The 22336-nt window shown below is 38.7% G+C and overlaps 1 protein-coding gene and 1 long non-coding RNA gene across 6 annotated transcripts in view; both read left to right on the top strand.

Annotated features, from left to right (window-relative positions):
- LOC111261806 (uncharacterized) overlaps positions 1-12356 on the top strand; it is a 39843-nt gene extending 27487 nt beyond the window's left edge. Inside the window, exons 4-6 of one of the 5 annotated variants that reach the window (XR_015311674.1) lie at positions 11346-11410; positions 11649-11772; positions 12121-12356. This is a non-coding gene — a long non-coding RNA (uncharacterized LOC111261806). Of the gene's footprint in view, positions 1-11345; positions 11411-11613; positions 11773-12120 lie in introns of all 5 variants that reach the window. The other 4 variants (XR_015311672.1, XR_015311671.1, XR_015311670.1 and 1 more) reach the window with 4 other exon arrangements.
- A 5420-nt stretch (positions 12357-17776) lies between these two features.
- LOC111261805 (uncharacterized) lies at positions 17777-20920 on the top strand. Its single transcript, XM_022835604.2, has 5 exons — positions 17777-18041; positions 19092-19231; positions 19493-19557; positions 19879-19959; positions 20436-20920. Exons 1-5 carry the CDS (start codon positions 17925-17927, stop codon positions 20585-20587), a joined length of 555 nt encoding a protein of 184 aa, XP_022691339.1. The 5' UTR covers positions 17777-17924; the 3' UTR covers positions 20588-20920.
- Positions 20921-22336: the final 1416 nt, after the last annotated feature.

Here is a 22336-nt window from a genome sequence, read left to right as displayed (position 1 = left end):
CGGGTAAGCATTTGAGTATGTACCTGACTCTACTTTGGTTTACCAATAGGTAACCAATGATCTTAAACAATTTGCCCAAAGGTTGGTTTACCCTGTTTTTTTGAGCCAGTTCACGTTTCGGTCTCCATCTTTAGGGACAGTTGATTTTTATGGGACTGCTGTTCCTGGATATCAGCTTGCACGCTGATTCACAAATTCAACTTCAAAAATCAAGTAATTTGTTGCATATTCCTATGGAGGCCAGTTTTGGAAAAGCAGTATGTGCTCTACATGAAATGCCCTGATTCTGCCTTTAAGCATAACTATGTGCGAAATGATGATTGATAGTGCGATTTTTCTCTTAATTATAAAAAAAGCTTTTGGATCAACCCCATAGAGATGAGACTCCAGAACAGCTATCAGCCATAACAGACAAAAACTGTATCTTTATTTACGTACTGATCCGCGGCACGTTCGACTATACAGTTATCATTCTTGGGTTCGCTTCCAATGAAGACAATCGTCAGGTATCCCATTAGTAGCTTTAGCACTCATCAGTAATTATAACAATATCGAGTCCATTCATTCTTTCGAAATCGACTGATCAAGCATCACGTAACGACACTCACCTTGGTATGATTAAGGTTCGTAGGTTGGTACGCGCGTTATGTAGGCGCGATGATGAGGGTGATCGTAGACGTCCTATTATTCAGTCCTCGTCGACCCTTTTACACTTAAATTCGTTATTTCGCACGCCTGGTTGCCTGTTCCTCCACCTGCTGCTTTAATGCTTTTTCGTCTTCCTACTTCTTTTAATATAAGGAGACCAACTTTGCTTCGCCGTGTGTGACCGACATTCACCGATTTCGATTAAACGAAAAACAGAGATCTATTTTTCGGACGCGACCGTTTCCTCAACTACGCTGGGCAATGAACGACGCGCGCTTTTAAACCACCGGCACACGGCACTGACTCAGGTACAGACGAACCTATCGGCTGCAGCTAGACTGAGTACAGAGCAGCATTGCTCCTACCCGAATACACTCCCCGGAACCTGAAACCCGCATGTCCTGCTCCCACAGATCCCTGCGGGCAATTTCGCGCGCAAAACTCCATACCCCCTTCCAGTTGCCGGCTTCTGACCCCCATCAAACAGTGGCATTCAGTTGCACTACGGCTGCTGCCAGATTTGCAACCGCCTTCAAAGTTGGGGGTGAATGAGAAAGAGCGTTGTGGGCGGAGCCTACGAGAAAACTATAAGCTCAGAAGAAGAGGGTTGATGTAAAGTGCGAGCGCCACGCTACAGCCACAACTACAACTGCAACCAGCCAGATATCCAAGCCGCCATCGACCACGCTTACGTATTAGATAATACATTGCAAAATAGATACATCTGAGCTGCGCACTACGATACAACCCCACATACTCACAGCAGCTGGCGCCGCTGCGTCGGGTCGTGCCAATGGCATCGTCCTCCGGTAGTAGACCGGCCACTACCCCCCGCCTACAAGAGACGCCATTTCCATTACCACCACTTTAACGAGCCGCGTACAGGTTATCCCGCGTCGCTACGAACTCAAGTCAATACAAGCACATTGGCAGCTTGCTATACGTGGTCACACCCATGCGAACGGAATAAACACACAGACCGGTCGTATGCTAGTCAATCGTTTATAGAAATAAACGTAGCGAAATGGTTCCGGATCGCCTACTTATTTGCTGCTTGTCAATTATGATTGGCGGTAGATGCCACTATTCTGTGTACAAACATAAGCCCTTACGACAGCAATGGAAGCGCTTTAGAAATAGGAAGCCGGCAAAAGTGAATGAATGTCTTGTAATGAAGTCAAATGACAACACAGACTAAGTCGAGCGTACACAGTTGTCACTGTTAATGTTCCTCTAGTGACATATCTATAGACTATATGAAAAGTATGATTCATCGTGTTTTGTTATGTCATAACAAGATCAAATAATCAAACGGCCACTTTTCAAGAAGAGCATAAAAGCTTATTTCGTTCTATGAAGGAATTGCTATTTACGTTTATGACCTAGTGGACCTGATAAACTGTATCAGACAAAGTAGCTATTAATATCGAATCTTTAGGAACGATGGAGTATCTTCTAGCACCTGCTCCGATTTGCTACTTTTTCTGTTTCCAAAAATGAGAAACACTTCGAAATACAACTCACTATACTGTGACTACCTAGAAGATGGCAAAATAAAATCAGGCCACATCAATCTCTAGCCTTCTAATACCTTCATAAATATGCCACTCATTCCTACCAGCCCGTTAAACGATGATCCGGGTTGGGTTGGAGTGAAGAACGGAAGAGAAGTTGAAACTTGTGAGTAGTAGCGTAGACGAGAACCAGTTCAAACAGAGGCGTTGATTCCCACACGCACTCCGCATAATATAGACCGTAATACTCCCTCTACCTCCAGTTTGAGTGTATTAATTTCAATGTGAATTCCAGCCCGTTAGGTACGACGTGCGAAAATAGCAGAAATAAAACGCGTTCATTTTCTTTCATCCTTATATTTGTCGGCCACTTCTGTCCCTGACATCTTTAGATCTGGTGTTTAAGCACTTTTCCGGTTCTTCGTGAGTTTCAAATGCACCGGGACAAATTTCATTCGTAAGTGACAGGGAAACGCATGAAGCACTTGGTGCGGCGCTTGAAGAACATCATTATCTTCGTACTGCCGTAAAGAAACCATCTTTTATCACCCGTAATAACTGTAATAGTAACCTGCCATGGGACGTTGAATTTACACAAAGCTGTATGTTATTGTGCTGTTCTCTTAATTTATTGGGCATGGAGCCTCTATTTGTTGTTGAAATCCTTCTCTATCAATCCACAAGTCCCAGATTGGCTGTTTTCTTACAAAGGTGTCTTCAAACCGCTTTTATCGACTGACTGAAAAGTGGTGTAGTCTCCGGGGGCAAGATGGTAACTCTAATCTCGGCCGGCCGTTTGTCGGCTGCATGCAGCGCAAATACCTCCGTCTGTTTTGTTAAGTTTTTTTTGATCGAAATAAAATAGGTGTCAAAAATGTACTCCTTCTTCATCTGAAACGTCAGAGCTCGAAACTAAAATGAAGACCCATTCACTAGACGAAACCTTAACGGAACGACGATAAATGAATGGTATATAGTAGCAGTAGACGACCAGTGGGTAGGCAGAAGCAACAAGAAGAGAACATTTGTTAAATCACTTCTCTATTACACATACATGTCGAGTAGGCTTTGGTCGAATATGATAGTAGCACAAGCATTCGACTTCCTACCGTGGCGGAGTCGGTAAAACACCGGATTGTGGGTCGAGTTCCTTGCATTTTTTTTTACACCTATAACGCCACAGTGAGATTACATTTAATCAGCTTGAATACTGCAAGGATTTGTACAGTTATCAGCAAAAAAAATTGAACTGTACAAATTGTGGACGAGACCATTTCATATTTATTAAGTTTGAACGTGAGACGCGTTCAACCGCGCTAAACTATTGCTCTCTTTTGAGGAGATACGTCTGCTCCATCGGGCGGATTACAGCCCGAGTACGGCGTCTGCTATTAGTGATAAACATTCGCACATGTTTGGTCTAAACACTTAGGCTCTCGAAAATATCAACCAATACGGATAGACAAAAAAAACAACACTTCGCTCAGTCAAATTTACAAAATGAACCTAGAGTAATTGTCATGGTAAACGAACGAAAAGTTCCCCTAACAATGCTATTTTGAGATGTGTTCATCTAGCTCTTTGTAATCGAGTTACAGTAATGAAGCCTGCAAAACAGAGCGCCTCCAAAGACGAAAGTTGTTCAGCATCTGATTTAGTTAAAAATGACAACGTTTCCAATATGTCTTCGTATATTTTACATATTTCACGGCGGAGTTTGTGCTGGTTGTCGGGTAAGCAATCACACGTACACGTTGTTGTGTACATTATAGATCACATGCGGGCAATAGCCTATACCCATACAACGGGTCTAGACCCACATAGGCCAAAAGCTTTGTAAATAGTCGAACGCGTTGTAAGTGAAACCTATTCAACAAACGACCTTCGGCAAACAGCGATACCTATGATTATTTGTAGAGAGAGAGAGAGAGAGAGAGAGAGAGAGAGAGAGAGAGAGAGAGAGAGAGAGGAGAAAAGCTTTGTCGGTTCTGGCACCCTGACAGCTAGGTCCTATTCACGTTTTTGTTCACAAACATTTCGGATGCCCTTTAGAAGCATTATGCTTCCCTCGAATTTCGTGTTTTCCATGAATGGCAATCAGAATAAGCTGTACTTGCGACAGGCTGGTTGCAAATGGGTTCTACGAATAGAAGATCTCTGACGAAAAAAAAACCTGCCAACTTTTGCAGGTTTATGCTGTGTTGTAACTTAGCGAAAGGACCAAAACGTATTTTGCTGCGCATACAAAGATCCTGCAAAGTTAGCACTAAAAATAATTAGCCTATTTTAGCCTAGTGGGTTGTTACGACTAACCAGTGGCTGCGATCTCGTATGCTGAGCATACCAAATAAGACCCATAGGAATCCTGTTGTGGGACCATATGTAGCCCATTGAAGCCTATAAGGAATATTATAGGAATAATATGTACTGCATAAGGAATATTTTTGATAGGATCTTTTAATGCGATTAGTGGCGGCGCTTTTCCGTGTGACTCTTATAGCATTAAGTACTCCTGATCGAAACCTGTTATTTTTTTGTCTCACAATTAAGATATAAACTGAAGAAGTATTAGTTTTTAGCTTTCAAAGAGTGGTCTAGCTAAATGTGCCACTGTTCGAAAAGGTTCCCATTGTAGGCTTACTTTATATAATTTTCGTGCAGTCTGCAAATAATAAAATTGGTTGAATTATCATTAATAGGACACTGCATGTCCAGATTATCGGATAACTTCTGCAGACGGTTAATTCTGTGTACTAGTCTAATCGCGGCACAAATCAGGCCTATAAGACCCAATGAAGCTTCAAATATTACATACCTAAGTACAGGTTATCATGAAAGTGGGACGTGGATTGCTTGAAATTTTTGGATGTCCTATCATCATCGTTACGTCGTATTTCCCATTTCGAAAACTGGATTCAAAGACTCGTTTTCAGCTAATAAAGCATTAAGCAAGCGGTAACTAGATAGACGACCACGTTCCATGCCTCGCTGAAGTATGCCCGAGCTGAACCTGTACTCAATACGTGTAAATACTTTCTAAGGGACTCACGTGCTTAGTCAGCTTTATTAACTTAAGTTATATGGTAAGTGATTTTCAATAAGTCTGCGTATTTCTCTTTGCCGTTTGCAACGAATCACAAGTACAATATTTCGATTGCTGACCGCCAGCTGAAGCTAGGTCATATCGCAACAAAATTCTTTGTGTGCGAGTTGACTACGGACGTACGCTGAAAATGCGTTAAAAAATGTAGCATTTATGGCAGTCTATCACTGTTCATTGGAACGCTCTGTCCCTTTGCCAAGAGTTTCAGGCGCCTTTGATAAACTAACATGTGAGTTACTCTAGAAATTATGCCATATGAAACGTCAGCCTGAAGACGGTCTGACATCATAGGCGCTGAATTTGCTTATTACGAGCATTCAGCATTTAGATTCTTGTTTGTAAAATCTAAAACGAAAAAACTCTAATTCAGCTGCTTTTTCAATCAGAACGATACTTTGTACGATTCTAGTTTCAAACGTAGCGTCCTAATGTCTAGAAATATCGGACAGGCCAATCATCATATTCGTGGCCACGGGCATGGGATAGGTCCTGCGGTAAAGGTTCGGCGCGTGTGTATTTTGCGTAAAACGCAGACGATTCCTTCGACAATTCGAAATCTATGAGGTGATATGTTTTGACGAGATCCTGCATACGGAATGTGGTGCATGCTATGAAGCGTCAGAAAACGCAAGAAGGCTTCACTGTATCACAGCTCAACGAGTTACAGCTCAACGGTCGACTCATTTGATACACGCAACAAGAAAAGAGAAACGAAACATGTCTGCAAGCTTCCTAGACAAGTGAATCTAAAAATGCGTCTTTAACATGAACGAGTTATCGATTAGAAAAGAGCCTGTCTATTTCAACTATAGTCGAAACAAGACACTATCGTGTTCTAGTAGTTTTAGTTAGTAATACTATCGTATACAGTTTTTGCTGCAGAAACAATTTGACCATATGAGTTAATTGGAGGTTCGTGGATGAGGTTCACAGATCAGTAAGCTATATGTATATAAGATGTCGGCTTCATCTAACAATTTTGTTTTAGTAAATGTAATGTTAGGCGAGTGAAGTGCCACTGATGCGGTATAGAAAGAAACGTTAAAATCGCTAATTAATAAAACTGGGTGAGAAACTGGATGTAGCTGCTGGATCGCTGGAAAGACTAAGGGCTACGGCATAATAATAACAATAATAATATAACATAATAAGTAATTTCACATTTTTATTACTATATTATTAAATGTAATATATTTTTATTATTAGATAACGTTTAGGCCTCTCGTGATAACGACAATAGGAAACATACTAACATTTATAATCAATGACTTCTCTGTTTATAAGCGCACAAACACGCGCACCCTATGTTAGATAGAAGGGTTCTTTTCTTGCATATAACAGTACATTTTTCAATCATCACCGCATAGTAGATACGTTATATTTTTCTGTTTATATTTGTTACGAATATAGCGTAAAATGATGGAGAAGCACGGCTCTCTGGAGCCATTGACTCGAATATGATTCGAACTATTTGTTAAATAAGAGCCGAACTATATTAACGTGACGTCATAAATAGTTAGATGATCACTTTTTGATGGGAGTAACTACAGTGAAATAACCTCGTTCATGGGAAACTATGTTATTCCTCTACCTAGAAAGCGTGCCATAAACCTGTTTTCGTACCTATTTTCGTTTCTAATCATAGTCTTCCCAATGGAAACCCATCCTTTTACGCTGCTGCTAGTAACCTTAAAATCTTTCGTTATTCGGACATAGCGTAGAGGTTACAAGCAATTTAGCGGTTTGGCGGACCGGGCTCCATATCGTGCACATCTGTGCACGAAGGATCTATTAGGGTAAGGTGCTCCCGGATAATTATATTACTTTGAAATACCTGTACGGATGCTGACGGATTTTATCCTTGTTAGGCTCTATTTATATGTTATAAGAATCAATTTTAGTAAGCCGTGTTCATACAACGATATTCTATTGTCGCTTCGTTAGAGTTGGAGGTCGCTGGAAATCTATTGGATAAAACCGACCAAAAGCATCTTGCCTAGAAACGAGTGCGGTATCTCCTTTTTGCATCAAGAGAATGCTTTTTCAATAGACAATTTGAACGTACTAATTATATTATTAAATTTTGCACACTTTGCTCCAATGGTGGTTTGTCTGTTGCAAAGATGGCTTTGTCGGACACTGAGATATTTTGGGGCCTCTGGTGCACTGTACAAATATATGTTTTTTTTTTTGTGTGTAACTGTAAAGTCAGATCCAGATTGCTTTGCCTCGAAGCACTTCAACGTGGCATCGCTTCTAAAAAATGAAAAGAACTACCTCATTGAAGAAACACAACAGGTACCGCTCGCTGGCCACAATTTGTCGGCTTAAATGAACATCCTGAAGCTTATCTTCATACAAATATTCGCCTTGTGATATGATATTGTAAAAAGAATAAACACTATCAAGAATATGTTTTCCTAGTGCCTAGTTGGAGTCATCAATTGATATTCAAACTGCGTTATGTGGTACGATCGCTCCTGGTAATGAAAGCTTCGGATTCCCTTCACGTAATTACAAAGAGGATCTAATTTGCTAATTGACAACTTCTTTAACCTCACTAGCTGACGCTCGATCTTAAAGAAAATCGTCTCCGTAAAATTTGCCTACTGGAACGTTGCCAGCATTAGATTTCATTCGGACGCGCCAACGCGTTCGTGCGTGGTCTGGTTTTGATGATTGCACTTGAAGTTGTTAAAACTTTGTTAAAAACAGACACGCCACGTCCTCTATATTTCCCTGTATTTATGCACATCCCGTGGAGTCTTCAGGAAGAATCCAGCGTAGTCTAGATCCAAGTTGAATTGTCTGATACTTGTTCTTGTTTCAGTTCTTTTAGAAAACCTTGGTCAATGTTCCATTTACCATTATATATTGCAGTTTAACTGATGCCTTGTTTCGGTTGTTATTACAGAAACAATGCAGTGATCATTTACCAAGAGGCAAGCGAAATAAACTAGAGATCAGTTAGCGCGACGAACTATTATCCAAAAAAAGAAAAAAAACTACGGATTTGATACATGAATTGTTATTATTCACTAAACTTTACTGAATTCACTGAAGTTCATGAACTATTAATATTCACTGTCACTATTTTTGTTAGCAAACTTTCCGGACAATTGAACACGTGAAAGACCAGACAAAACGCAAACTCAACAACCTTGGACTGACGTCTCAGACAAGCGATCAATCTGGTCTTCGGATTCTCGTTAGAAATCGAACGTAGAATATCCATTTAAAAGGCCAAACGATCAACTTACACGCTACAGTGAAAAGGGCTGCTCTATTCGGAAGTTCGTCCTGTAAGTTATCCGATAATAATATCTAGTATACTTACATCTTGCTTTCGTCTATTTAGCCTCCAACGTTATAGACATCCCTATTTGTATTGACTCTCAATAATTTTTCCATTATGGTTCTCTGCTGGGCGGTAGTATTTAGATCTAATAATAGAGATTCAAGCGAGTCACTAGTGTCAGTGGCAAATTGTAATTGAAACTTCCTCTTCTGTTCTTGTCAACCGAAACTATATAGAAATAGGCAGACAAGAATCAAAATGATAGATGTCTCACCTAGCGCATAGGTCGACTCATTTGTGAGGTTCTTGCGGAACCACCTGTCGAGACAAAAATGTTTTCTAATGCTCAGCTACTTCAATCTATCTTAGTTTTATACAACTTCATATCGATAGCCGTAGCTATTAATCCAATAGATAACTACGATTTGGAAAAGGTCAATATGGCTGCCTATGCGATCCTTTACCTTAACTCCAATTAGCCACGGGTATATCTAACAGCAAAACATCTCGGCAAAAATTTGCCCAAGCATTTTGATCAGTTATTAGGTACTGTTGCATAGAAATTAGCAAATAGGAAATAATAGACCATGGTTTTCTCCAGGCTTTAAGATATAACAAATCTAAGGTATATTAACGTCGAATGAGAAATTCGTTGTAAATTATGTTATATATATATGAAATGCGTAAAGGGGTACAACATTAGCTTCCTGCCATTAAAAGAACTTTGCAATTAACTAACACCTTTCAGCCCAGATCCGTCGAGCCTAGAGGTTGGAGCCTAGCGTGTATAGTTTTTAAATACACGTCCAATGTTGGCTCGCAACCTGAATGGCAGGTCTTGAGCTGTTTTGAGTCATTCGAGGAAACTGCCTATATAGTACATATGTGAACGAGTAATCTAGAACAGAAGCCGTCCGCCGTGTCTATGCGGCTACTGTGAATTATATCAGCAAATTCACTTTATCAAGTTCGTCTGGCGCGCCTTTTTTTCTGCGACACTACTCCGATTCATGTCCACTAGAAGTATTTCATCCACTTGAAAGTTATTTACGAAAAATTCATGTCGTTGAATCAATGAAGCGATTATTTTTACCGTGTCATATACCAACGTATTGATTTGTACAAGTAGTACTCAAGCAAGCTCTGGTGGGTTACGCATCGAGGATTATATACAACAAATTCGATCGGTGAACAGAGGTCAGTTTTGCGAAAAAAATGTAATAATCGAGGAATTTACATGGAGATCGATCATGTTAGTACAGGATGTGTTACATTCTATTTTGTCTTTACGTGCTTGACATGCATCGGTGCGTGTACGTCCTATATATTATGCGTATAACACAATAAATATAGCTCAACCTTAAATAGATAAAATGCTATAAATATAAAAAAAAAGGCATGTAAACTATTTTTTTGATTATGTTTGCCTCATCTAGCAGACTCAGGGTCTATGTATAAGCAGGACACTTAAGCTGAGAATTCGATAACTACGCCTTACGGATTTATGTAAGCCAGATCAAGTGACATCCAGATGAAAGTATCCATCTATTTATTAGCGGCCATCTAACTAGTTAGATGGACAGTATTACATAGCACCATAAATATCAAATATAGGATTGCTTTCAGGCCATGTGCCTATCCTAATGGGATCTGGTCAGTCTAGAGGCCCATAACCAGGACAGCCTGGTGCTGACGTTTCTTTGTCGACAAAAACAAAAGCAACGAAGTAATTAATAACCATGGGTGATTTGTAGCGCCAAAATACGAAGCGTTTGTGGCTAGCGATCTCCTATCTCATACTTTTTGTATATATTGTGTATATTTATATATATTGTAAGCCGATTGGCCGTCAGTGATGCATCTGAAGAACTCAGCAAATTAAATAGCTAATAAGAGCAAGACGGGGAAGTGATGTTTTCCCATTCAATGACGATGCAACGAAGACTCATTAATTAGCAGCAGCAGCAGCAGCAGGATCCTTAAAGCCTCCAATAAACCGGGACATCGTCTACTGGGTTACCATCTTAAAGATTTAAATCAAGTTGTTGAGAAAGCCTTTCCATACTTTTGTGTTGTGTTTAACAGTTGTCGATACGTATTTGTTTTCTAATCGTCACGAGATGATTTTGGAAATGGATAAAAAATCTGTAAATTTTTCTACAATTTTTGTCAATTGACTCGCATGGTTTTATACAACTTTGTTGCTAAAAGTTGTGTTTTTTTTTTCTATTAAAAACTGCTCCCTGCCAATCAATTGAGTAAATTGCTTCGGCTGTGTGAGATATTGTGGCACATTGTCTTGATTTATGCGAGTTAAGCGAGTTTACCGATTGAAGGGACACTTTGCTGATGACTGGGAAACTCTCGAACCCAGCTTTGTGACTGATTAAGTCACGTCACGATCATAAAATATCCAAGACGATCGTAAATGAAAATATTTTTAAATTTTCACTATGTCATGTCGACTGGTTGTGCAGGAAATCCCTGTTCCATATTCCTATAATGTTTAGAGGCCACTGTTTTTTAGCTTTAACGCTTATCGTCGTTGCCTTTACTGTTGTAATTTTCGTAGATATTGAATACAGTTTGGTGACTAGGTCTTTTTGAAAGGCATTTGTGTCTTTAGTTGACAATTGGGTACCTTTGACACCTGCTAGCGCAATATCCGTGCAAAGCATCTAAAACTAGAAACAGTTAAAATTAATACGTACATACCCCCCTCCCCCCTCGAACCCTCACTGTTGCTAAATTTATTTGCTGATATAATTGATTTACATTTCAGAGCGATCGACAAAACATACTACCCCATCACCACTATCAAAACTGGATACCATCTAATGCTTAAAGGTAATCTTCGATTCATATAGTAGTAGTACACCTCTTGCCATAGATATAGTGCAGCTTTGCTTTTGATGAAAATAAACAATATCCGGCGCCACGATTTGTTTTTATCGCGCATATGTCGGTCTAGTTTTTTTTACGATTTACGATCGATACGTCATTTTAATGGGATCATTATATTTTTTTTTCTTACGGATGATAAAAAAAAGGCGTTCCGAAATAAATTATGTCAATATTTCCGAAGTAACCATCGTTCATTCACCGGAACGAAGCGGATGAAGAGGAAAAAAACAGCAGAAGACAAACCGCATTGATAGCCAAGACAATCAGTCTTGGTAATATCATGACCATTGAACGTGACTAGCTAGGTACCTGTTTGCTTATTTTTAATTATATAAATACAGTAGGATAGAGAGTAATTTTATTTGCTTAATTAGAAGTACTTCTTGGGTACCGACTATGAAAAATATAGTTACGTTAATCCAAGGTAGCAAACGTACGCTGCTTCCTTCTAAATGACACACGTTTCACAACTATTGAAAATCAACGTTTCGCTATAGAAGTCAATTCATCGAATTCAATGAATAAGCCAAATAAACTGCGAGTCTTTTAATGACAGACCTTTGCCGTAGAACCGACATGATGGTATTTTCTCTATTATGTCATGGTTTTATATGAGGACCGTCTTTGCATATTGAACGATGCGCCATGCCTAGCAGGTGATGTCACGGGCAAAGTGGGCAAACTAATGCTAGGACTCGGCTGTCAAGCACTCGATGAAACTGAAGAGGTCAACAATGAAGACTGTCCAGTCTATGGGAAGACGTCACAAACTATATAGCCAAAGGGGCATTTAGGCATTTAAGAGGAACCCCAACTTGGTTTCTGTATGCATAAAACGTACCCTTCTTTCATACTAATAAATCCTGCGTTGTCTGACAAAATAAATAAAGCACTCCTTTATTTCAGCAGTTGAAGCAACAAAGTTGTGTATATATATATTGTAGCTTTACAAATATGATTGGCTAGAGTGAGCCGCACGTGGAAGGCGCATGTGTAGGGAGCATAAACAATATAAAGATGATTGCACAGTCTACTATTCGTACCCTAGGAACGATTCTGGGCAGAATCTTGAATGATAATATACATAGAGGCCGAGGAGTTGTGGCCATTCGACTTAACTCTTAAGTACTTCATCTACAAATAATTTTTTTAAAATCTAAGCAAAATTGAATCTTAGCTATTCGAGTTCTAATAGTTTTATTCTACACCTTCGAACCGCGATTCTTATCATTTTTTTTTTTAAGTAAGTTTTGTAGTTTTTCTAATTTTCCCTAACTGTACAGAGTTCTCTTGCCAGGCCAAATTTACTTAAACGAAAGTTATTCTAAACTATTCCAACTTGCCGTTTTGCGATATCTTTCATGCAAGTATTATGTATTTGTATAAACAAGTTTGTCCTTTGAAAAGTAAGTAAGCAAGCAAGCTCAAACGACACACTACGACCCAAAGGATAGCCCAAAACCATAGACCTTACATAAAATTTGAGGCTTTCTGCTTTAAATTTATATCTCTAGATAAATCTGCTACGCTCTATACTTATGACAGCTGCAGGCAACTTCCAAGTTATTTGTATGTATAACAAAAAGCGACTGGGTATAAACAAAAGGTTTAAAAACACATATATTTAATGCTGATATTTGAGGTCGTGAATTGAGCTCAAAGGATTATATAGGAAAAATGATAAGGATTAATCATGCTTTCGACATTACTTTTAATATCGGAATTGCCCTTGTGAAACAAGCATCCTTGATATTACAATAACTGTCGCAGCATCAGACAAGGGAATTCGGCTCTGCTATAACTAAGAACTTAGAAATGCGTGCACCATTGAACCTGAACAAATCATACCTAATACTGAAAAAATGCATAATCCTGCAGCCAGTAGAGATAACTTCCTCTTAGGCGACAACTCATAACGTTAGAATTCCACCAATCAACCTCCTATAAAACAATAAAATAAGAGATTTGTTTTAGCCTGTGTTTTTTTTTGTGGGATTTTCCCGGTGGATAAGGCTATTCATGTTAACTGTTGCTGCGATGTTGATTTTTTTTTGGTACGCATTGGTTTTACCGATTTTATCATTTGTGTTCTGTTTTCAAAATACAATATAAAAACGTTGTGCTCGGTCACACTGCTTTTTGTCCTGGTGCATATCTTTCTTATATCTGCACTGAAAGAGATGTCATACGTATTTGAAGATGCTGTTGAACGAAGTTATTTCTCTGCGTGATATCCGAACCGTACCTTTTGTAGAAGAAATACAGTAACAAATTACTGAGTTGGTCAAATGCAAGGGCATTTCCTGTCTCTATATTATCATATAGTCGTGTCGATACAGCTTAAAAGGTAGCATCGTAAGGGCTCGTGTCAAACGATTACGGTCTCACAGAATCTCAATACGCTGATTTTTCAATGCTGCTTGCTTTGCCTTCCATGATCTGGCAGTCCGGTGCGATTTTCGGTATCTCTGCTCACAGATTTAGCTTAGCACGTTCACTCTATGGGATAGTAAACAACTTTGGGAAAGGCATGAAGCAAATGGCGTCTTGCAATCGTCGTACGAAATCAGCTGATGTAACACCACTCAGTTTCTAGACTGTAATCAATCAATGAATAAGTACACGGGTAAGTAATAAGTAATAGAAATAAGTGCGCGTGCTTGCTCGAGAGGCCAAGCATAACGTTGTATAAGCTGCCGGTTATATATGCATGAAAAGCTAGAATGATTTTCTAAATTTTCATCCTAACAGAGAAGATTCATGCAAGAAGACTCATTTATCATATAGAAGGAACGACGGATATTCTGGGATGTCTTATAAAACAAGATATACCTATAAGGTTTGTTTGACACCTCAGAATGTTTGCAATGTCTGCCGCCTCTCCATTGTGATAGATTAGTCTCCTTACATGATCCTCTTCTCACTTCTAGTTAGGATCTAAACTTGAAGGAAATCAGTCTAGTTCGTCTAATATTCGCGTCTAGTTTCGATCTACCATAGCAAGAACACGGCCGCTACCGCATCTAATTACGAATACCAGAAAGATGTATAAATATCTATTATCTTCATCGAAGTGATTATATCTCCGAGTGGCAAGACAGACCTTCTAGAATGTCAAGGCCTAACATAAGCTCAGACACGCTAATAAACAGTTTCTTTAATAATAGCCAGCTTCTTTCCATGAAAAATCGCAAATATATTGATTTCAACAATATTCTATGTTTAAAAAATGTAATTTAATAAAAACTTAAAGCAAATCTCATACAACTAACTGAAGGCTTCACGTCGCTACACGGCAGCTTTAGCTCTTCAAGCAAGCATAGTCCATCATTTTGAAAAATGAAGTTACACAGGCCCAAGCCTTGAGAAAGAGCAACGTTGAAAAAGTACCCTGGCCGTGTTGTGCGTCTTGTGAACGGCTGTTCCTCTTCTTCTTCTTCTTCTTCTTCTTCTTCTTCTTCGCTCACGATTAAGATTATATATAGAAATACGTTCAAAATAGTTTCAAACGTTCAAAATCACTTGAAGTCCTGTGCTCTTGAATAGATGCTGAGAAGGCCGTTGGTAATGCCAAAAGAAAGAGCCTACTTGACATGGAGAACAGGGTGTTATACAGTGGGTGTAAAGTGAGCTGGGCTTCTATGATTCATTGCAGTGTAATATCCGAAGCTTTGATTCGAGGCAAATTCGACGCAAACGTAACAGATAGTGGTTAGTACATTGTATTCCGAGATTTCGTAAAAGCTATCGGGATCGATGTTTAACGGTAACCTTCATCTGACGATTTAACAATAATCGCCTTTACGCCGAAATCAGCCATGACAATTCAGTGTTAGTTCCAGATTGAAATAAAATGTTTTGCTGGAGTCACTTCGTTTCACTGTATAAGAAATTGACATTGATTTCATGCTAATCAATCGATTTAAACCCTATTTCATCGCCTGTGGCGCGACGTTCGAACGCTAAAAACATTGTTTTGCCTTCAATACTGTTGTCGGTGAAGCTTGGACACAGTGTGATGCTCGTGTCCCCTAATAATAAAACTAAATACATTATCTAAGGTATCGTGAAGTCGATAAAGGTCCGTTGCTCGAAAACGTTGAGTTCCAATTGAAATTAAAACTTAAGTATCAATAAAATATGTTTCATTTGTGTCATATTATTAGCGGAGAACCACGAGCAGATCTACGGGACTTTATTAGATTTCTCTTTTTTACGACTTCATTAACGACCAACTGGTAGTATAAAGCAGAGGAAGCTATTAAAGGTATTCTATTAGAATGAATTGCAGGATTAAACAGGGAATATACATAGCTATGAGTAAATTGATTGAATTATATTTAAGTATTAGGACGCCATTTTGGTATGTATCACATACGTCTATAACACGCTAGAAAGCTCTGTCTTTAGATGTGTTTATCACCCAAACGTTCAGGGTTGGTGGCTATTAACTTAACTGATTCGGTTTAACAAGTTTCGAGAAAACAACTACATAACTTTATTATAACGCTACACCAGTACCGGTTAGTCAGTATTAACAATTGCGCTACATTAACAAAGCGAAACGCTGCGGCAGGAAAACTGACCTGCGCAGCGTTTCGCTTTGTTCGCAGTCCTGCGACGAGAGTATGGGATTGGCTTTCTACTCACTGTCATGCTAGGAGGTTCGTATCCACATCTGTAGGAAGTTTTCCTATGGCCACGACGAAGGATCTCCACGGCGGAAAACAGGCTTTGTATCTCAAATATGTGAAACGATATAGAGATATATGCGCAACAGAAAGTACGACACGAAATCAAGTACCATGGAAAATTTTAGTGCTAGCTGGTAATCTGCAATGGTGAGTGTGTAAAGCGAGGGTTGAACAAGGAAAAGTATTTTATTGATAAAGCCTGAACCTTTCTGACCTGGTCATCTCGATATATCAAACCTCTAACTTTTAATGGTCATTGCTCACCATATTTCAACACCATTTTTACTAAGTTTGTGAGGTCCTACCGGACGATTGTCCTGTGCACTGCAAACCTGGAAGATACGGCACATCACGCATTAACGACCTATACGACATTTACCCACATTAGAGACATTGTTTCTAAAATACAAGATGACTTACAATGAAAGAAGACGACTTACGTACTTAACAGCAACCGTGTTGGAAGGCCTGGTAAAGACCCTGGCAAAAGATTTTGAAGCAAAAGAACAGCTCGTGAAATTTTTATAACAGCATTTTTGTAACAAACGATGGTTGTCCAATTGAGAGGACGCGCCGCTGTCATACCCCCGTCGAGCGAGTTACCTCGTCTGCGGACGCGGGTATCTAAGCAGAATGGCCTCGAGTCGAAAATCCGGTGACACCAGCCACACCGTCCTATCAGAACGGAGCTACATAAAATTATTTTACAGAATTACATTCGGTATTCTGGACTTGTATCAAAAATTTCGAGTTGATACGTATTGAACCTCGAGAAAAACTATGAATTGGTCATTATCTCAATGGAAAATCGAACTGGTGGGGTTTCATATTCGGCCCATATAGAATAGACATCATCGTCCGGTCGTGGTGATCCTATAGTACGTGACCTATATTCCTCAAATCCTCTATAAAAATGTAAAAGCACTATGCTACGCTAAAATGTCATTAGAACAAGCCCTTATTGTAGCATCTAACAAATCACAGAGTTTATTGTTTATGGTAAAATATTTCTTGTTTTGCTGTTATATAAAGTAACACTAATATGAATTATAATGGACATATAAAACAAATATCATACGTATTGTGCAAACAAACTTGGAAGAAAGGTTGCGGAAAATTGGGACAACTTTTGGTATTGGAAGAAAAGCTTTCATTTACGATGTCTGCCCCTATGAGGCAGACACACTTATACGGTTGTGGCAAGCCATCTTGGCAGTCTCGGTCGAGCTTTTCTTAAACATTTATGATTTTGTTTTCATAATAGGACTCACTTAGGGGCAAAATCCTAGGACACTACAGATTTAATTCTTTACCAGAACATGATCCTCTAGTAAAAATAATTTTTACTCTCAATAAGAAGAGCAATTTTATATAAACAACGGGTGAGCAATGACTCAGCTGAAGAATGCATCAGTTTTCAATCATAACTATTTCGAAGTAAATTAAATGTCATGAACATTAACTTTGTAGTCCTACATTTTGATCTAAGAAGGGTAATTTTCTGTGCCTATTCCGAATTCAAATGAGGCGCATATCCGCCATGAGTAATGGTACTCCTCTACACAATCAAAGCTCATTATGCCTTATCACTTTCCACTAAAATGTATAGGAGCCAGCTGTAAAGTTTTTGCAGTGCGAGATAGATCAAATAACTTTATATGATCTTTGGCGCAACATAGTCCGGTCGTCCTCAAAAGGACTCGCGTATCAAAGAACGATTGTCCCTATCACTTTGTTGCTTAAACAGGAAAAAGAATATAACGATGTTCGCCTTGAGCTCGAGACTGATATCTGCCGCAGCTGTCACTGCTGTGTTGTTTCTGATATCTGCTGAAGCTGAGCCTAGTTTCAAACTGATAGAAAAATTCGACCTGGAGAAGGTGAGTTTTCTCACGTAGTAAATGCTAAGATCTAAAGGTACCTGGATAACATTAGCCTAGGAATACCTGTTTAGCTAAGTTGGATCCTAAGGTGTCAGACTATGAATTGAAAAATCGTTCGTTCAAACTTACTTTACCGCTCAGCATTTACTTTTTAATAAATCTCTATATTGTCCTGAAGTTCCGTAGTGAATCACGGCAAGTCCTATAGACTACTTTCGTCAGGCACCATAAAACATGTTGTCAGCACACGAAAAAAAAACAACGTTCTCTACAGCCAAGAGACGGTTACTGCCTTAGGAGTGGTATATGTGAATGGAAATGATGTCATTTATATAATAATTGGATAAAAAAAAAAAACGACTACTATGATATAATATGGCCTGACGAAGTATTGTAAACTTATCAATGATCTATTTTTTCTGGTACACCGAAAACGACTTTGAATTAAGTTAAATGCATTTGCAGGCGCCTTGCTACTAAGAAACAAATATACCCTGTCTGTCAGTCTAACGGTGTGATCGTCTTTTACTGGACCGATGAAAGGCGTATGGTTCGATCGACAAGCTGCGGATCAGAGGGAATTTTAGTCGTCGATAGGTCAAAAAAGTTGCAGTGTAAACATAACATACAAGAAAGGGCAACTTCTTTTTATTCGAACGATAGGTCCAAAATGCTCGATGTCTCATTAACGGTCAATACAAATTTAAGATTGATCAATGACATAATTAATCATGAGACTGAATTCGCGGTTAGTTTCATCACTAAATTGTGTTGTGATTAGAATAACAAGGAAAAATTTAAAAAAAACATGATGGGTGTGTTTAGATTTTCGCGTTTACTTTGATAATTTTTCCTTTCACACATTTATTCATTAACATACTAGTTACATGTAAGACTGCTATTCCATGCATTGTAAATATAATTCGCAATTCTTGTCTTAGAGAAAGCTGGAGCGTGTTTTCCAACCTGGATTTTTAAATTAGAATTATAGAATTATATATATATATTATATATAATTGTGCGTGCTCACCCTTACAATTTTTGCAGTTTCAGAAACAAACATGGTGGGTGACTCATCGAGCCCAACGACTCCGCCCAGGCCATCTTGATCGTTGTCTAAAGGTGACCATTAGTCGACCATTTAGAAGCAACCAGCTTTATATCGGAATTGACCACGAGAACTCAGGGTTAGTAATACTTGCCACATTTGTTAAAGTTAGAATCTTTATGTCGACAATCTCTAAATAACCCTATACTTCTGGTATGTTAACTGCAACACATAGAAGCCACCAGAGATAAAAACGATGTGTACGGCAAAAATGCCCGAGGAAAGGAGAAGAGTTAAACGACAACAGAATATTGTGTATCATATGTTAGCTTGGAGCAATAAGATGGAAATTGATGAGGCAAGTTACTTACAGTGATCTAAAATGTCAACGATTTTCTAGCGTCATCGATCAGGCCTACTTTCCGGTCGAGTTCAATTCTCAAGGATTCACCTTTAGAATGGAGGGTAGTGTTGTGCAAGTTTAGTTTCACGCCCATCCACCCTAACCCACTGCACCCATTTTCTAGCCTACAGGTGTATTAAAAACATCGAAAATAACGTATGACGAGAAGTAAGAATATCCGGTCCGTAGACCGCTGTGTGCAGCTTTCACCTCCAGGAAGGTCTTTAATGATTAGGGTTCTGTACATTCCGCCTTAGATCATTTATTGTTCACTTATGCAGCTTACAAGTATTGATCATATAAAATAACGTCTTGTTTGTAGTTCACAGAGTACTTTAGAAAATAGAGATCTTTGTTTGTGTCTTTGTTTGTTGTACTTCAAGACAATGAAGTCGCTCGGGTCGACGTAGTAGACACCGACTATACCACCTACTTCATCGGATATATGAGCTTCGAAAAAAGGCGTCAGTATCTAATCTCGTAGCCTTCCACCGCCAAGACAAACAGGTTTTTTTTTTTATAGATGGTTTCATAATATTTTAGATACACAAATATTAACGGCTAAAGTCTTCGAATGCGTGTGTGTGAATAACATCTCCTTTGTCGTTATAGCAATTAGTGCTAACAGCGTCATATATCTTGCCCAAAAATATTCTGCTCAAAGTTCCTTTAGCGGCCGTTAGCGACTTTGAGCTTTCGAACATGGCCGCAATGGAAAAGTGATCATTCAGGTACCTAGTTTCATCCCTGTTGTTGTAAAGGACAAGCTGTTAAACGGACACATTGTATTTGTACTGCCATTGACGCACCTAATCCTTAGTGTATAGATATGCTCGAATGGCTAAAACGCTGTGCGTTTTCAGTTGCCTATCATGCGAAACCTAAAGAAAAAAGAGCTAAGCCAAAAAATACATAGTAATCATATTCTAATTCATTGCAGAAGACGAGTTCCTGTTCACGTATTCCAACATGCCTAAGCCTGAAGGAGCTCTTTTATCAAAAATGTCTGATAGTCTCTTGGAGATTGCCGGAATAGGGATAGATGCTCTGGAACCTGTCGACAACGACGATTGTTCTGATGCCGAGGGCTAAGCAACCAGCCTACTGCACGTTTTTTGCAGCGAGAAGCCAAACTGAAAGACAATGTCAATTTTGTTGCTCCTATTATTATTATTATTATTATTACTCGCCTTTTCAGCAATTTTCTGTCTATTCATCTAGTTTTCTACTGGGTAGACAGTTGAGTATGAAGGGGCTTATCTTAGCGAGCAGCTTTTGACGTGCGTTGAAGTGCGTTATTATCGTCACGCCTAAGTAGTAGGACAAAGGGAGGATTGGCTGATCATTATTAACAAAAGCATAAACCTGCTTTTGTTTCTACATAGAAAATAAATCTACTACTTTTTTGCCTGCAAAAATTCCAAACCATTTTTCGTGCTTTGTGATTATATTAAGAGTTATTACTAATAACTTATCTAAACACACAAAACACTTTTGGTTTAGGTTTATGTTTATATCAGAACAAGGCCTATAGAAGCGACCGGTGGTGCATCATTACGATGCATCCTATGAATCAAAATGAATATTATTCATTTTAATTAGAAAGCTTAAGCTCATAAGCAGATCTAAGAGTGCGGTTTTGCACGAAAAGATGTCGGAACTCATGCGACTTTCGGCCATTTTCGTATTCCTATGAGACGTCCACATTCCTGAAACCGCCCAATCGACCCGTATATTTATATCCAGGTCCACGCACGAGTTGGATTTACTATTTAGTGCTCATAAACAACAAACTGGAACTTCAGCTTTCGACTAAAAAATTATGAGAAGCCTTTCTTTGCAAATATTCTTACATGAAGCATCGCTCCACCTGGATCTTAATTTCAACTTGATTCGAAATTTTCTTTTGCAATTCATCGTTGCTGCACTAAAAGCGAACGGATTATTGAATACGTCTACAATGTTTCAATTACTGAAAGAATAGAATACCACTTCTAGAAATAAATCTCAGATTATTAGGTTCATAGTAAAAATATAGCACTCTATCCTCTTTCGTTTATAATGTCTTATAAATTTACTGAAATTATTGTATGCACTGCTATAATACCCTCTAAACACTTGTCTCACACACTTTAATAACCACTAAATTGCCCCCCTTTTCACTGGCTTAGGTTCGTGCAATAACGGTTCAAACAAGGTCATCTAGTAAATGATCTTTCCAGATTTTCTTTTTGTTTACAGGGATTAAAGTATTTTAACGTTAATAACACTACACGCAAACTTCGATAATAATCAACACTCCCTAAAACAACACAAAACAAATATATACGCATACGTTGTTTTTAAGCCTTAGCAATCCCACGCCTAGTTTTCGCTTGCGGAAATCTTTCGATGGTATGGCACAGACTAACTACTCGGTTTCGAAAACCTATTAAAGATGATGGCCCTGCAAACTTTGTAGTAATTATGCCATCTGATAGTCAATATCGCCTAATTATTTATAATAATATTAATAACAAGTCAATAACTTTTACGCGTGAAATATTAAATGAGTATTTGAACTATCAACAAACCATCAAACCGCTGAAGTCTACCAAAACAAGTTCAGTCATTCAAGGATTGCCGCTATCCAACTTTAATAGTTAACCGCTCATCTTCATAACGAGCATTCAAGATATATTCTGAGTGATACCAGCAGTACCGTTTTGACCACTCAGGTTGCCTGTTATGTATTTTATTTTATTTTAGGCAGACATGCATTGCATTTACCGAACAAGCGGTGTCAGTAATTTTAAATCTTATATTCAAGATATGATTAGGAAGTTCAGCAATGATGTCAAA

The sequence above is a fragment of the Varroa jacobsoni genome, unplaced genomic scaffold (assembly GCF_002532875.2).
Source record: "Varroa jacobsoni isolate VJ856 unplaced genomic scaffold, vjacob_1.0 scaffold_596, whole genome shotgun sequence".
Classification (NCBI taxonomy): Eukaryota; Metazoa; Arthropoda; class Arachnida; order Mesostigmata; family Varroidae; genus Varroa; species Varroa jacobsoni.
This window is presented reverse-complemented; position numbering and strand designations above follow the sequence as displayed.

Excerpts from the sequence above, each read along its gene's own strand:
- LOC111261805 (XM_022835604.2), top strand. The coding sequence starts at position 17,925 with ATGTTCGCCTTGAGCTCGAGACTGATATCTGCCGCAGCTGTCACTGCT. Across the intron at positions 18,042-19,091 it reads AAAAATTCGACCTGGAGAAG|TTTCAGAAACAAACATGGTG; the intron begins GTGAGTTTTCTC and ends CAATTTTTGCAG. Across the intron at positions 19,232-19,492 it reads ATTGACCACGAGAACTCAGG|CGTCATCGATCAGGCCTACT; the intron begins GTTAGTAATACT and ends ACGATTTTCTAG.